The sequence below is a fragment of the Aspergillus alliaceus genome (genome assembly GCF_009176365.1).
Source record: "Aspergillus alliaceus strain CBS 536.65 unplaced genomic scaffold BDW43scaffold_6, whole genome shotgun sequence".
In the NCBI taxonomy this organism is placed as follows: domain Eukaryota; kingdom Fungi; phylum Ascomycota; class Eurotiomycetes; order Eurotiales; family Aspergillaceae; genus Aspergillus; species Aspergillus alliaceus.
In genome coordinates, this window is record NW_022474689.1 from 327,806 (window position 1) to 341,492 (window position 13,687).

Genomic DNA, 13,687 nt, shown 5'->3' on the forward strand with positions numbered 1-13,687 from the left:
AGGCCGTCTGGTTTTGATAGAACTTTTCATCCTTCTCGCTAAGACGAGAGATACTCACAGGTTGTTCTGGTTCTGTCATGCCCCGGGATCGCATACAACAATGAACCTAGCGGCTAGTCGTCTACGTATGATGCACTCCGAGCCAGTCCCATACATTCATACAAATGTGTATACCACGCAGTTATATAGCTACTACCGGTAGACGTAAGCGGTCATATTCTGTCAGCTGATTAAAACCAGGAAACGATCTAGCCCTCCATTACATGACCTACGTTATGTGTTATCCTCATCATATTGACGAAGTCCAAAAATAAATCTACATGACTTCTTAAGCCCTTGCTAATACTTTGAACATGCACTAAAAGTAATTCTTACATATCAGTTTGGTGCATATCCACTACCACAAATATCCGTACCCTCTAACATAGATACACTCCCCGAGAATGTTGCTGAAGTCTTCCGATTGTAAGCTATCTTTTTTGGAGATTTTCGTATCCAAGACTCGAGTTAATTTGCCACATATAGAGCCACCCGTGGCCGCTGCCGCTCGAAGGGACAGGAAGAGCATGGTGCAAAGAACATTGATTCCCTGACTGAGCAATCGGATGTCGGTATTGAGGGGCAAACAAAGTCCGTGATTTACCCTTGTCTGTTACAGCAGGAAAAGAGGCTAGAATCGTTTCTGATGGTCTGGAGGGCTATGGATGATTCGAGAGTTTTAGACATGGGGACAACAAAAGAGTGTCGAGGGAGAAGAGGAGCTGGAGGATATGGAACGACCCAAGGAGTTGTTCTTTTAGGGTTTATTAAAAACAATGTCTTGTAGTGTGTACTCCATGCAAGGACGAAGATGTGGTATCATTAATCTATATTTGTCTAGTCTATACATATCCGTAACCCCTAGTGGTAAATCTATACTTTTAGTAACTCAAACATAATAAGAGACAGAAGCGAATCATAAATTACAGTCCTCGCTTCATCTTCCATTGCATGATAAAGGTGGCAAATGGAAAGAAGATAAGGGATACGCCGATCCACGCAAACAGAATGCCGAAGTCGAGTCCGATCCGGGAATGGATCCCGAAGAGGATGGTACGTAACGCTTCGACAACTGTCGTTGGTTAGTTGGGACGTAATCATGTGAGAGGACGGTCAAACTTACTGCGATGCAATGGCCACGCATAGCCCCATCGGAAAAATCCCGGGGCTAAATCCAGCGCATAGAAACCCGTGGCGACGTTACTGATGACCCAGAAGATGAGAAACAGCGAGCTCCAGGGGAATCCTAGAACCATAGCCATGTTCTCGAGAGGGAATCCGAGAGCGCTCATGCCCACCCAGTTGAGCATCCAAAAGACCATAAAGGATCCATGTCCGTAGGCATTGGGGTTAGCGGCAGAAACTGTATCCGGCGCCGGAGAGTTGCTGAACGGGATCTGGAAAGCTAGCGACACAAAAGAGTAGAATAGAGATAAGAAGAAGTAGGCCGCGATATTGGAGCAGACACGCCACATGAGCCAGTGGGGAATCTTCAGCGGAGGATGATTGCCCTTCAGGAATTGTGCGTGGATTGGCATCAGGAATGGAAAGTTGAAGAAGGCAATGATAATCAGGTAGATCAAGCCAATTGTCACAGAAGGTGTCGCAGCGGCCGGACCGAATGGCCGAAGGTCCAGTGTGTTGAATCCAATCGCCGGATTTATCGCTTGGGGTACACGCGAGATATTGAGCGACTCTTGAGCAACGGTTTGTACCCAACGAGGCCCGAATTCCGCCAGGACCGTATTTGCGAAGGCGCTTAACCCCGGTATAATATAACTAGAATAAGTTGTTTGATCCCGGGCAGCAATTACGATGAACTGCGCGGCCCCAGTGGGATCGTACGATGTATTTCCGTTCGTCACAGCATTGCGGAGAAGCGTGGTCGCGTTGGCGTTGACGATGATGGCAGCATACGCATGTTCATCGTACACACCCTGTCGAACAGCCCAAGGGTCATAGTTAAAATCCGAGGGATATTTAATGATGTAACCCAACCGGCCAGTTTTCGGGCTTTGGACCAAGCTTTCTGCGACGTGCGTCACAGCCGGGCCCACGATCGGCTTCGTTTCGCGATACGGATCGACCAAACCATCGAAGTCGACGACCCAGACCGTTAACGAATGAAGATTCTCTTGTACGCGAAATTGAACGGCCCAGAATAGAGAAAGGATGCAGAGGACGAAAACGCAAAGCATGAGGACTACAACATAAGGCCATCGTTTAGTACCCTACGGATGCATCCAAAGGAGCTACACTCACCTGTACGGGCCCATTGGAGAAATACCTGGTATCGAACCGATTTCAAGGCGGGATCAAAAAAGGAGACAGCGGTTGGTGGCTCTTCAGCCTTCTCGCTGCCTTCGCCAAGTTCCGTCTTTTCGCTCATCTTGAGGGTAGTCCTTGCCGTTCAAGACGGTCGAAGGGGGGAGGAGTCTAAAAGTGCTGCAGGGTTGACAATGACATGAACAGTGGGATAGCGTAGTATTTATTCATTACCTGATCGCGACAGATAGCTTTTAGTCACCTCATCTGATGTAAAAGAAAAAAGAAGTCTCCGCAATTGAACCGATGACTCGGGATATTTTCTCATTCGGGCATCTATAGATGTACTTCCGCCGTTGCTGATTGGCCCGGCACCTCACTTTCGGAAAACCCAAGGCTAGCCTAATTAGTCATCACGGCTGTCCGGCACGTGTAGATCTTATCTGATACCAAGCTTGAAGTTCTCATCGTGGTACCTGATCATGACCTTGATACTTTTTAAGGATGTAGAGTCTCTTAACCTGACAGCAGGGCACATAGCCTCCGATTCCATGCCATATGATATAACATAGGAGTCGAATCCTAACTTTACGAAATCAACAACGGAAATTGTACAATTGCCAAGACTATCGGTGAAAAACTGGGTTTTTCGTCGGACATTCCAAAGCGCGAGGACCGAGTCGATATTCCTGGCACCCACGATTCTAGACTTCTCGATCCACTTCGGAACACAATAAACAGCAATACTACATGAATTGCTACTATTATCTCATACCTCAACCACATTCGGTAGGAAAATCCCCAATATCATACAATATTAACGCAAGGACATCTCTATACACTAATATTCTCTAGCCGCAATACCATAGTCCACACAGCACGCACTCCAAATCCAGGTTACGAAACGCGTGCAAGTCCAAATCCACACCTAATCCATAACCAGCGCAAGCATCATAGCCGCCGCACTCCCAGTAAGCCCACTGAGCAGCGCCGGTGGCCAGAGGCATGGCTCCGTTGTCACTGGAGCTAGTAGGAGAAGAGGAGGTCAAGGAGAAGAGAACCCTGCACCAGCGCTATTGGTAGCAGACGCGGGTGAACTTAAAGGTGCTAGATCTCGTAACGGGGGCGGTAAGTCTGACAGTCAAGTAGGGGATGGAGGTGCTGGTGGCGGCCCCGGTGGTGCCGTCGTCAATGAAATTACTGCTCCTTGAGCAGGACATGTAGGCGGTGCTAGCGAACGAGCAGGCGAGTGACATGGAGCTGAAGCTTATTAGCTTTTTCGGAATGACGGTCCTATGTAGAAGAGATTCATCCCGGGGGGGGGGGGGGTTTGTTTGAACTCTTCTAGTTGCCAGGTTTCCATAGTCCATAGTCGGGTCTGTATATGCGAGTTCAGTAAATCTTTTCACGAACAGAGTCTCTCATCCGTCATGGTGGCCCTCACATGTCGAGAATGCGATAGTATCAAAACCCAAGCCAAACTTTTCTTCGTCTTACAACCCTCCATTAGGCCTGGACTTGGATTTTGATTTTATTCGTTGCAAGGTTGTAAGTGCGGATGATATGCTGTCTCCTTACCTCCGTAATACCTCCATACTACCCAAAGAGAGACAATGCCACGGCAGTGATAAACTAACTTATGTTGAGGGGTTATCTGAAGCGCACTCCATGAAAATCATGATCTTATTGAAGCCCTATCTAAGCCACCTTGAACGCAAACGCTCATTTTGAAAATTATTTCCGCACATCAGCCAAATCATCCAGCTGACCAGCCCAATCAAAACCGCCAGCCAAAATCCCAGCCAACATCTTATTTTCTTAATACATAGCTCTGAAATGTGCAATAAATTGACAGAAAATCTGGGTTGATATTCGTTACAGTAGCTTTCCGGTTTAGTACACACACGATGATTCTTTCTGCCATTCAACTTTTCTGTGAAGGGCCACAACAAGCGTTCGGGCAACTGAAGGTTGCAAACCTCCGAATTTTCCAGTAACAATGTATCATGCTGGCCATAACTTTCTTCGTATTATGATAAGATACTTCAAAGGAGTTGACATCCTAAATCCCTAGTGTAGATAGAAATGATTATATTTGGGCACCCTGGCTATATTCATACCTAATACTCATCCTATCAGAAATCCCATGTGCGGCCGCTCTGCTTACATGTCTATATTCCTTTAGTCAGTACGCACAGTTCCTAGCAATAAATAGCCATATCAACTTACTCCAGCTACCCCACTATACTTGCAATAGAGCCCTTCACAGCAGAAAGTCATTGTCTTCCATGAGCAGGCTTGTCCTTCCCTTGCGCAAGCGCGGCTAGGAGAGGTTATGCCTTCGGTGGAGAGGGCTAGAAGCAGGACTGAGAGGAGAGATATCTTCATTCCAAACAGGAAACTCGGCTGATATCTGGAAGAGAAAGAAGTAAGCCAGGCTGCAAGTGCGGTATTTCAGACTAAAAGGAAGAATGTGGAATGCAGGTATTAAATTTTAAAGAAAGGGTAGGTGAGTAGCCTGTAAACCGTCTTTATACAGTTGAATATGCTTACGCATTTAGGCCTTTGAACTGTGTCATGGGTTTATAAGATTGGTCGCGGAAAATCAGACAACAGTCTATAACATTTTGAATTGACTGGATACCCATGGTATTTTGCTCGTGGTGCTTTTGCTGCTGTCGCCGGAATAAGTAAGAGGGTCGCGTTAGGCCACTTATGTCGGTGCAGCATAAAGATATGATAATATATACTCTGTCACCAGATAGGCAGTAGTTCATTTCAATATACATAACGTACTTCTGAACGTCTTAAAAGCCCCACAAAATGTACCTCATACGCCAATCCCTATTGTAAGACACAAGCGTTTACCCTGAGCTTGAACCTCAAGAAACTTAGTCACATACATCAGCTATAGACAAACTTTTACGTTACGGCATTCCTGATAACCCTGTACTTCTCTTTTTGGAACTGTACTCTTTCATAAAAGGAAATAGTAAATGCAGCCCGCCGTATGTACCTTTAGGTGCAGAGACCTGGAGCAAGTGGGGTTGTTCTATGAAAGGCGCGCTATACAGAGCATTCCAGCAATGCTCCTCCAGATAGGTACCCTCTAGCTTTGACGCAATACATCATTGGTGGAGACGACTGATTAATTTCGATTGTTATGCGACTGGGAATGCCCAACATCATCCTTGGTATAGATCATTATTTTTCTTTCGAGAGATTATAAAAGTAAATAAATTCGCTATAGAGATTTTTGGAGGAATATTCGTGCTGCTTCTTTAGCAATTTTGAATAGTGGGGTATTAATACTACCATGTCACCGAAGCTGTATTTAGTAGACTAAAGAGTGCTTAGCTATATCTACGACATTAACTTAGAAATTCCGATGCTGGAGAGTGTACAGAAACGCCTACTGCACTGAATTACGGACACTGCCGAGCAACTGTGACCTATACAAAATCATTTGGCGAATTTATCCCATATCATAGAGTTGGGCACGTCACACTATGGGCAATTGCGCACTCTTCCAGAAAGAAAATGCTCTCTATCCGGCGCTTCGTATTAAAAGCCCTCAGCGAGTCAGGACACATATGAAGCCTGTCAAGCCATTTATCGTTCACAAATATGCTTTTATGATTACGTGTAGATCTTCATTTGGTTACTAGTGTTCATTTTCTCTGGGTCTGCAAGACGGTGAGTTTCAGCTACCGGATACCAAAATAACAAGTAGAATATAGGGACCTGTGAAAACGACGCCGAAATGGCTCCCCTCTGCATCCAAGCCCGACGCCCCCTCCTTTTCGCCCAGCCTGGCCGGGCGCCTAAGATGCAGCGTCCGCCCTCACTTCCGGAGTCTTTCAACATTCTCCTCTCCTCGTCCCAACCCCGTTGCCTAGACCGACCTTCAATCCCAGGCCTGTTGTCACAGAGTCCCAACCGTGGCCCCTATACCCGACATCTCCTATGGCTCCTCTACCCTTACCACCTGCTCAAGGCGATGAGCACCAATTTTGGACCGATCCTATCCTTTGCGAGGAAACTTGAGCTAGATTGAAACATTTCCGTAGTCTTAGATAGCTCCCTCCAAATTTCAAGCTAAGAACTCTGATAGGAATTACCGTCGTCGAACGGTACTAGCGGAAGTGGGTTAGCCCTCGATGGAATACAAGCCCAGCTGAGAATAATATGGAAATAGGTATTATATTCAATCGAACCAGGACTACATGGACAATCTTCTGCTAGAAGATTAAGTGATTTACATGAATTTTTTCAACTGGATAATTAAGACGCCACAAAAAAAAGCACTTCAATCATATAACAAATACTAGCGCCGTCTTTGTTAATACTTCGAACTATTCGCCCGCCGTAGTAATAATAACAATATTCATAAATAGATACAACGCGTACGGTTACTCTCTCTATTCTGAAGGGAATTAAGCTAGATAGAGCATAGTTTCTCAATAGCATATTTCTAGCTAAGCGCAAAATCCCTAGACACACGAAGAAAAAAAATACTCTAGATATAAATATCTTTTATTATTATATATCGATATTACTGGGTCCATTCACACTTCTTTCGCCATAGAAGTATAATCGACTAGTTTACCACTATCTAGCTCTAGTCCGCTATTACTAGAACCCGGTCCGGCGTCCTGCTTCTACAGAACATCTCCCTACCCGGTAACTCTTCTACGAGTAGGCGTAAACAAAATCCTATTTTTCAGAGTAATCTCCCGAAGTATATTCCCGTGACAGACTTTCCAGACTCGGTCTGCTATTGCGATATTAAGCTATTCTATCTCCGAGACCCTTAGAGTAAAAGTGACGTTCTCTATACTATTATAGAGTTTCGTAACTTAAAAGGTCGACCGGAAGGTGCCGATAGGTAAGCGTATTTACGACCTCGTGTGCTATACTACTAGATCCGCTACTAACTTTTCCTATTAGAACCAAATTCTTTATATATAAGCAGGCTATTTACCAACATCCGGAAATATTGGAGCTAAAACGAGAAAAGAGAGAGCTTATCGTGGAGATACGATCTCTGGCCGGCACGGTGAAGAAATACACAACAGTCCTTCCCACACCTTTATCAAAGGCACGAAGCTATGGGTAAGGAATTAACCAAGCTTCGTAAAAATTTATTAACAGATACACGAGAGACAGCCAGAAAGGATTATTTCCGTATTGCACCTATACTCGAAGTCAGCCGACAGATCAAACAGCTGCTCGGTAAGCATGAGCCTGACATAGCTGCTAATAGCTCTAACGATGAAGACTGGGAGTTACCTACCCCGAAATACCTTTTTCCCAAACGGGCACGCCTTGTAGAGAATTTCTCCGGGCCCGAAGCGGAGAATTATGATGAAGACAAGCTCCTTACACGCCGAATCCAGGTTACGAAGGATATGGTTGCGCTCTTGGGCCTCTGCGAGCCGAGTAGGCGAGGCAAGCGCGTTGATTGGAAGTTCGACGACGAGACTGATGAACTGCAGACCAGTGAGAGGAGCCCTCGCCTTCTGAAGAGGATAATCTGGACTGTTCAATAGATGAGTGCATTATTTGCTATGGTGCATCTCGTCGCTCAGCATCCACCCCTCCTCCGCATAAATTTCCCTCTAAGCGACTGGACTCTCTTCGTCGTCATCTCATTGAATCCCATCTACTCCATGCAATAGAGTGCCTCGGAGGTTTGCCATAGTGATTTACACTAGGCCAAACCAGCACTAGTGTGAATTGAAACAGTCTTGCTTTTCATAAGCCGCGATACCTTTTTCTGTCGGCAGGGCACGAGCAGCTGCCGAAAATGAAATAGCTTAAGCGAGGCCGACTTGGCGGGTGCATCCTTGCCAAGATGTCGCCATGTTTACTTCATGACTAGGGTCAGTCATTCGCATTGAAAGGAACAACTACACTTGAACAGTTTGCTTAGCCCAAAGAGGAGTCAGTGATATGAAAAGCCGAGCTCGATTCAATGTTGAGAACTGATTGGCCGATATGGTTCACTGCCTGGGCGAGGAGGAAAGTGAGATCCTTGAAGCAGATCAGTTTAGGCAATCTCGTTCTCACCTCGGCTCATCTTCAACTACTATTCTCTCCAGAGCAAGAACAGAAAGCACAGCCCATACCTAGAGAGTAAAAACCATGGTGGTCCCGAGAATCGTGGCCTTTGGCTAAAGCAACATTTTAAAAGCGCTTTTTGCCTTTTTATGATTTTCCCCCTGGGAAGACACACCTATCGTTCATCATAAAAATACCGTGCCTTGACACCGGCGTACTGTTTGCCTATAATTTTCCATACCACTCGGTCAGAATGACCAGAAACTCCAGCGGCCAGTCGAAAGTTTTCAGCGTGACCAAGAAGTCATTGCGACAGAAAAGAGATCGACGCAAAATGTCCCTAGAAAAAAGAGTCGCACGAGTACAGCAATAAATGCGGCGCAGATGTATGCCTAGGCATTCAAATTCGAGAGTCAGGGAAAGTATTCATTTTTTCCGCGGACACCTCAGGATTTTGGTCCTTCATTGGTCCTCATCCACTACCTCAAGGCAACCTAGGATCTATACGACTCCACCGACCCTAGCTGGTTCAACTCTTTGCATGACTGGAGGGATTGGAATATGGAATATGAGAATGCTATGATTCAAATCGCTCAAATAAAATCTAACTCCAGATCTAACTCGCTGATGTTACCAAGACCAATCCAAACGCTGAAATGTCTAATACCCAATCTCTTGAAACCGACCACCCCGAGTCATCAGGGGCTTTGCTATATATTTTTAAGCATTCATCATCTCAATTTCTGATGAAGCGTGCGACGCCTTAGACGAAACGACTCCACGACGCGGCTTCGCCGAGAGTTCCCCCCATCGCCGGCCCATGGCAACTGCTGGGTGAGCGGCGGTCATACAAATGCACGCAATGGCAATCATAGTGCTCTCAAGAATCATCAGGGAAATTTCATCATTAGCCAGATCACTGTTAAATCCACCTTTCAGCTCCGCAACACGGAAGATCGAGCGAGTGAAGATCGTTAAAACGGCAATGGCAAGACCTTTGATTGGGTTAGCATAGGCTGATAAATGCGGATTATTTAGTGACACTTGCTCAGAAGGAACATCTTCCATTTCAAACCACTGCGAACAGATGCTGTAGACGCATTCTTCATATCTTCTGAGCTGCGGCGCACTCGCAGGGCGAATTCCGAAGCGAGCACAATGAACAGCGTCAACGAGGCGACCTGGAAAGCCAATCCTGCAATCATGATATTGACACCGGTATCGCTGAGGCTTTTTTGGTCTGAGTCGGCGATGGAGGTAATGGCGCCGCCGGCTGCTTGTAGGACTAGAGCGATGATATCGCAAGTGACGAAGAGGATGGTGTATGTACGCGGGCGAATCCTGGAGATATCCTCCCCGTAGACGATGACAATTCTTCCCAGGCAGATGTAAATGGCGGCGGTGAAGAAGGCCGGGGCAATCGTGAGACAAATGAGGTATCTAAAAGTCAAGTTTCTGATTAGCTTGCTTTATTCAGAGGTATGTCTCAAAGGTCACGTACAGAAGGAATGCATTAAAGTCGAATGGGTTGCTGTGCATCATGACTCGTCCGATGTATCCCAGTACTTCAAGGATGAGCCCCGCGGTCATGGCCCCCATGTATGTCCATGTTCGGAACCATGTTCCTAGGGCGATTTGTGCGGCGAGGAGAAGGCCGAAGATGACGAGGAAGAGGACATTTGCCGGGATGTTAGGCTGGTAATTGATATAGGCCAAGTCAATTGGGCAAGTTGCCAAGGTGCAGTCGTCCATGTTCATTTCCGACCTTTTCAGTGTTGATATTTCTACTCTTTTTCTCTCTTTTTTCTCTCTTTTTTCTTCTTGTTCTTTTTTGAGATCGTGAGGAGGAGGAGAGGTAGAATGCGAGTCTAGATGGGTTGAGGTTGATATTCCCCTCCACATAGCATCGAATACACACACTCTTTATACAATCTGACAAAATAACGACGCCTGAAAGTCAGCCACGAGGCTATGCTATCTCCGATCCGACGTAGGACTATCATTGGCGCGAGTATACTTCCCAGGGCTGACAATGGGGCCGTGCCAAGACACGGAGTCCAGGCCAACTCCGAGTCCGCGGACTAGGAGGGGAATTGCCTGGGGGCCGGTCCGCGGACTCTTAAGGCCTCCTGTTCCTGTCCAGCCTCCATCTTAGCTCCAATTCTTTAAATGCTGCCTACTATGTCCGCGCCGACCAGTCTAGGCCGAGTCAGGACCTGCGAGAACTGTGTGCGTGCTAAAATTAGGTGCTCGCGCACCTCTACCCAAAGCTGCGATCGGTATGCAACATCCCGCTTCTACTTCTACTTCTCTTCTCTTCTACTTAGCAACGTAAACCTAACACGTTTCGAAGGTGTCTCCGTCTGAACAAAGATTGTTATTTCCGCGCCACAAAAGCTCGTACTCCTAAGAAGAGGCAGACGTATATCTGCCCACTCCTCGTATCGATACGATCTGTCAAGCTGACCGCATCTAACCTAGGCGAATAGGTGCACTCGAGGACAAGGTGGATCAAATATTAGGCCAGATCAATCAGCCTCCCTCAAGCCTGCAACAGGCACCACTGCCACTGCCACTGTCCCCGAAAAGTGAAAGTTGTGCTCCGACTCCTCGAAATCCGTGCGATGTGATCGGGAACGGGCTGATCACCCACGAAGAGGCAAATCGTTTGATAGAGAGCTTTCGTGATGCCATAACGTATTTCCCATTTGTACAGCTGCCGAAAAACGCCACTGTCGAGGATCTCAGATCGGAGAAACCCTTCCTCTTACTCTCTATTCTTTTGGTCTCCTCGTTTCGAAATGTCCCGCTGCACCTGGCCCTCGAGGACGTTTCGACGTCTTACCTTGGGGGACAAGTCTTGCAAGGCAATCGCCAACAACCCTTTGATATACTACAGGGATTGCTGGTTACTATAGCTGGGTATGTTCTAGACAATTCCTCTCTTCATTAGATTCACAAAAGCTAACACGGAAGATAGAACGAAGAAAAAACTCCATCTAGTGCGGTTTTCTGGATATCTGCACCTCGCACAAAGTATAATCAACGATTGCAGACTGGATTACCCAGCCAAGCTGCGAGGAGTAAGACAAAGAATTGACGTCATGTCGGAAACGGATCCTCCGACAGAGTCGATTTCCCTGCGAAACGAGGAAATGCGAGCTTTGGTTGGATATTTTCTCCTTGACGCGTGGTAAGTTCGATTTACCACCTGTACAGCCCGGTCTAGACCTGAAAAGACTATGTCTTGCTTACTTTCTTTTCACATGACTAGTCGCTCCATAGTACTACAGCGGACAGGAACAATGCCTTGGTCACCCTTCATAGAATCATGCGCTGCGAAGTTGTCGCAGGAATGCGAATTCTCAACCGATCGATACCTGTTAGGCCAGGTTCAAGTACAACACATGCTTGTACGAATTGATTCCCTAGTTGCACGGGGATTCGGTGAGAATCAGGCTCCTGCGGATATAGAAGTTATGATTAGTTCTCTTCAAAGCGATTTTGAAGATTGCAAAACCCGGCTTCCTGTCCCTATTGACCATGATGGTGAGTTGACCAAGCCTTATCTGTACTGCAGATATAAATTCTAACACTTGATTAGTATTTCAAGGCATTCCGTCCCACGCCTTCGAAATCCATCTCTATCAAACTATCTTTTTCGATGTATACCCATCTTCCGCCGCGTCATTCGACCACTCCATGGCTCTCCTGCGAATCGATGCCCTTTGTCACGGACTAGCGGCTGCAAAACAATTTATGAGCTTTTACTTCAGTCTACCACCTGGTATTGAAAAGAGATTTAGTTACACTCAATGGACAATGACCGGGTTCAGCGTTGCAGCTTCATGCAAACTTGTTCTCGCATCGTTGGAGCCATCCGTTCGAGATCACGATCAAGTCCGAGGGTTGCGAGAGACATTGGATATGCGGCATGAAATCCAGAAACCTGTCAAGCGCCTGAATACGCTTGATCAGGAGTGTAAAGGTGGGAAGTGGGATCAACATGAGATATTCTTCTACCAAGATTGGCTGCGGTTTCTTTCTGAATGGTTTGAAGAGAAATATCGTCTTGCGCAGTCTGATAGTGCTGGAGAGAATAATGGTGCACTGGGAGTCTTCACCACTGGAATCTCAGAAAATAATATCTCTGAAGAGCCTCAGCCTGATCCTGGTTTTCCTTGGGTGGATCTTCAGGACGTTACGATTGAGGAGATGTTGAATGTGTGGTTAGAGCCAATGAGTATGCCACACTACTTTTAAAATGTACAAATTAGCCTTGATAGTTTCAGTGATGAATTCATACCCCTCTCTGCTTTCTTTTATTTGAATTGCCATACTATACTAGTGTTTCTAACCAAGTACTCAAATTGAACACGGCCTATTAGGTGGTGGATCCAACCAACCCCGCAGACTAAAGACCAAATAGAAGCTTTGATCACATCAGTACATATACTTACTTTGATAAGGTGCTTATTATTCAACACCAATACAGAGAACTGAGAAGAATTTATGAACGGAAAAGAGCCTTAGTGGGGACAACAGATACGTTTTATGTACTTCTTGTGAAATGGAGCATAAATAGTATGAAGAGCTTAAGCAAGCCAGCAACAGGTAGAATTCGTAGTTTGTGTCTACATAGCGGTTGCTCTCAGCTCCGTATCTTGCGAACAGGACCGCATGGAATGGGCACGCCCCACTGTTCCGTTTCAGTCCAAGCATGTCTGCCCATACTCACGGTCTGCTCAAACGCCCTCCAGTCGCAAGAGATTCCCGGCCATGGACACCTGCCAGTAGAGCTGGAGCCACCATGGACGTCAATCATCGGATTGCCATCACAATTGGCTTTACAGCAAGCTCCAACCCCGGGTCCCCGCGAGCCCCCCATAAGCGAAAGCGGTGGGTGCGCTGGAAGGCACGGATAGCAATTCACAGGTCCCAATATTACATTTCACATCTCTATTCCTTCGGACTGCTTAGATATTGAAGTGCCAAAAAGGAACACTTTCTATGGAATACAGCTGGGCAGCTGGCCTACATGCAGCTCGCTTTTGAAATCATACAAGACCAATGGTGGAATGGAGCCCACGGTCCCACCAAAACCGGGTACATTTTCCTATAATTCATCACTGATTTCTCTACCCCTCGGTTCGGTGTCATCTAAGTAACATAACACTTCCAACTGCCCCGAAGATAGATTCGGTAGACAAAAAGCCACTTTTTAAGTAGCAACGGAGAGTATCAACGAAAGATTCTGCTTTTGGCGGGGATGGTTGGTATAAGAGGCTATGGAGGTGGCCTAGCTATCACATTCAGAGAT

At 46.3% G+C, this 13,687-nt stretch overlaps 6 protein-coding genes across 6 annotated transcripts; 3 read left to right on the forward strand and 3 right to left on the reverse strand.

Moving 5' to 3' along the window:
• Positions 1–962: 962 nt before the first annotated feature.
• BDW43DRAFT_297568 (SNG1 family protein) lies at positions 963–2,428 on the reverse strand (the record flags this gene model as incomplete). Its single annotated transcript, XM_032044411.1, has 3 exons — positions 963–1,111; positions 1,163–2,242; positions 2,302–2,428. 3 exons carry the CDS (start codon positions 2,426–2,428, stop codon positions 963–965), a joined length of 1,356 nt encoding a protein of 451 aa, XP_031904023.1.
• Positions 2,429–2,812: 384 nt separating this feature from the next.
• On the reverse strand, positions 2,813–3,619 carry BDW43DRAFT_264812 (uncharacterized protein). The gene has a single exon (XM_032040713.1). It carries the CDS (start codon positions 3,088–3,090, stop codon positions 2,893–2,895), a length of 198 nt encoding a protein of 65 aa, XP_031904024.1. The 5' UTR covers positions 3,091–3,619; the 3' UTR covers positions 2,813–2,892.
• A 3,796-nt stretch (positions 3,620–7,415) lies between these two features.
• BDW43DRAFT_307464 (uncharacterized protein) lies at positions 7,416–7,856 on the forward strand (the record flags this gene model as incomplete). Its single annotated transcript, XM_032046257.1, has 1 exon — positions 7,416–7,856. One exon carries the CDS (start codon positions 7,416–7,418, stop codon positions 7,854–7,856), a length of 441 nt encoding a protein of 146 aa, XP_031904025.1.
• Positions 7,857–9,087: 1,231 nt separating this feature from the next.
• Positions 9,088–10,125, reverse strand: BDW43DRAFT_297569 (RTA1 domain-containing protein; the record flags this gene model as incomplete). Its single annotated transcript, XM_032044412.1, has 3 exons — positions 9,088–9,362; positions 9,416–9,807; positions 9,869–10,125. 3 exons carry the CDS (start codon positions 10,123–10,125, stop codon positions 9,088–9,090), a joined length of 924 nt encoding a protein of 307 aa, XP_031904026.1.
• A 423-nt stretch (positions 10,126–10,548) lies between these two features.
• Positions 10,549–11,320, forward strand: BDW43DRAFT_297570 (uncharacterized protein; the record flags this gene model as incomplete). Its single annotated transcript, XM_032044413.1, has 3 exons — positions 10,549–10,646; positions 10,721–10,789; positions 10,849–11,320. 3 exons carry the CDS (start codon positions 10,549–10,551, stop codon positions 11,318–11,320), a joined length of 639 nt encoding a protein of 212 aa, XP_031904027.1.
• A 151-nt stretch (positions 11,321–11,471) lies between these two features.
• Positions 11,472–12,630, forward strand: BDW43DRAFT_297571 (uncharacterized protein; the record flags this gene model as incomplete). Its single annotated transcript, XM_032044414.1, has 3 exons — positions 11,472–11,560; positions 11,642–11,916; positions 11,972–12,630. The coding sequence occupies 3 exons, from the start codon at positions 11,472–11,474 to the stop codon at positions 12,628–12,630; spliced, it is 1,023 nt and encodes a 340-aa protein (XP_031904028.1).
• Between the last annotated feature and the right edge of the window lie 1,057 nt (positions 12,631–13,687).

Bases quoted from the DNA above. Each gene is read 5' to 3' on its own strand.
- BDW43DRAFT_264812 (XM_032040713.1), bottom strand. From the start codon at position 3,090: ATGTGGTTGAGGTATGAGATAATAGTAGCAATTCATGTAGTATTGCTG.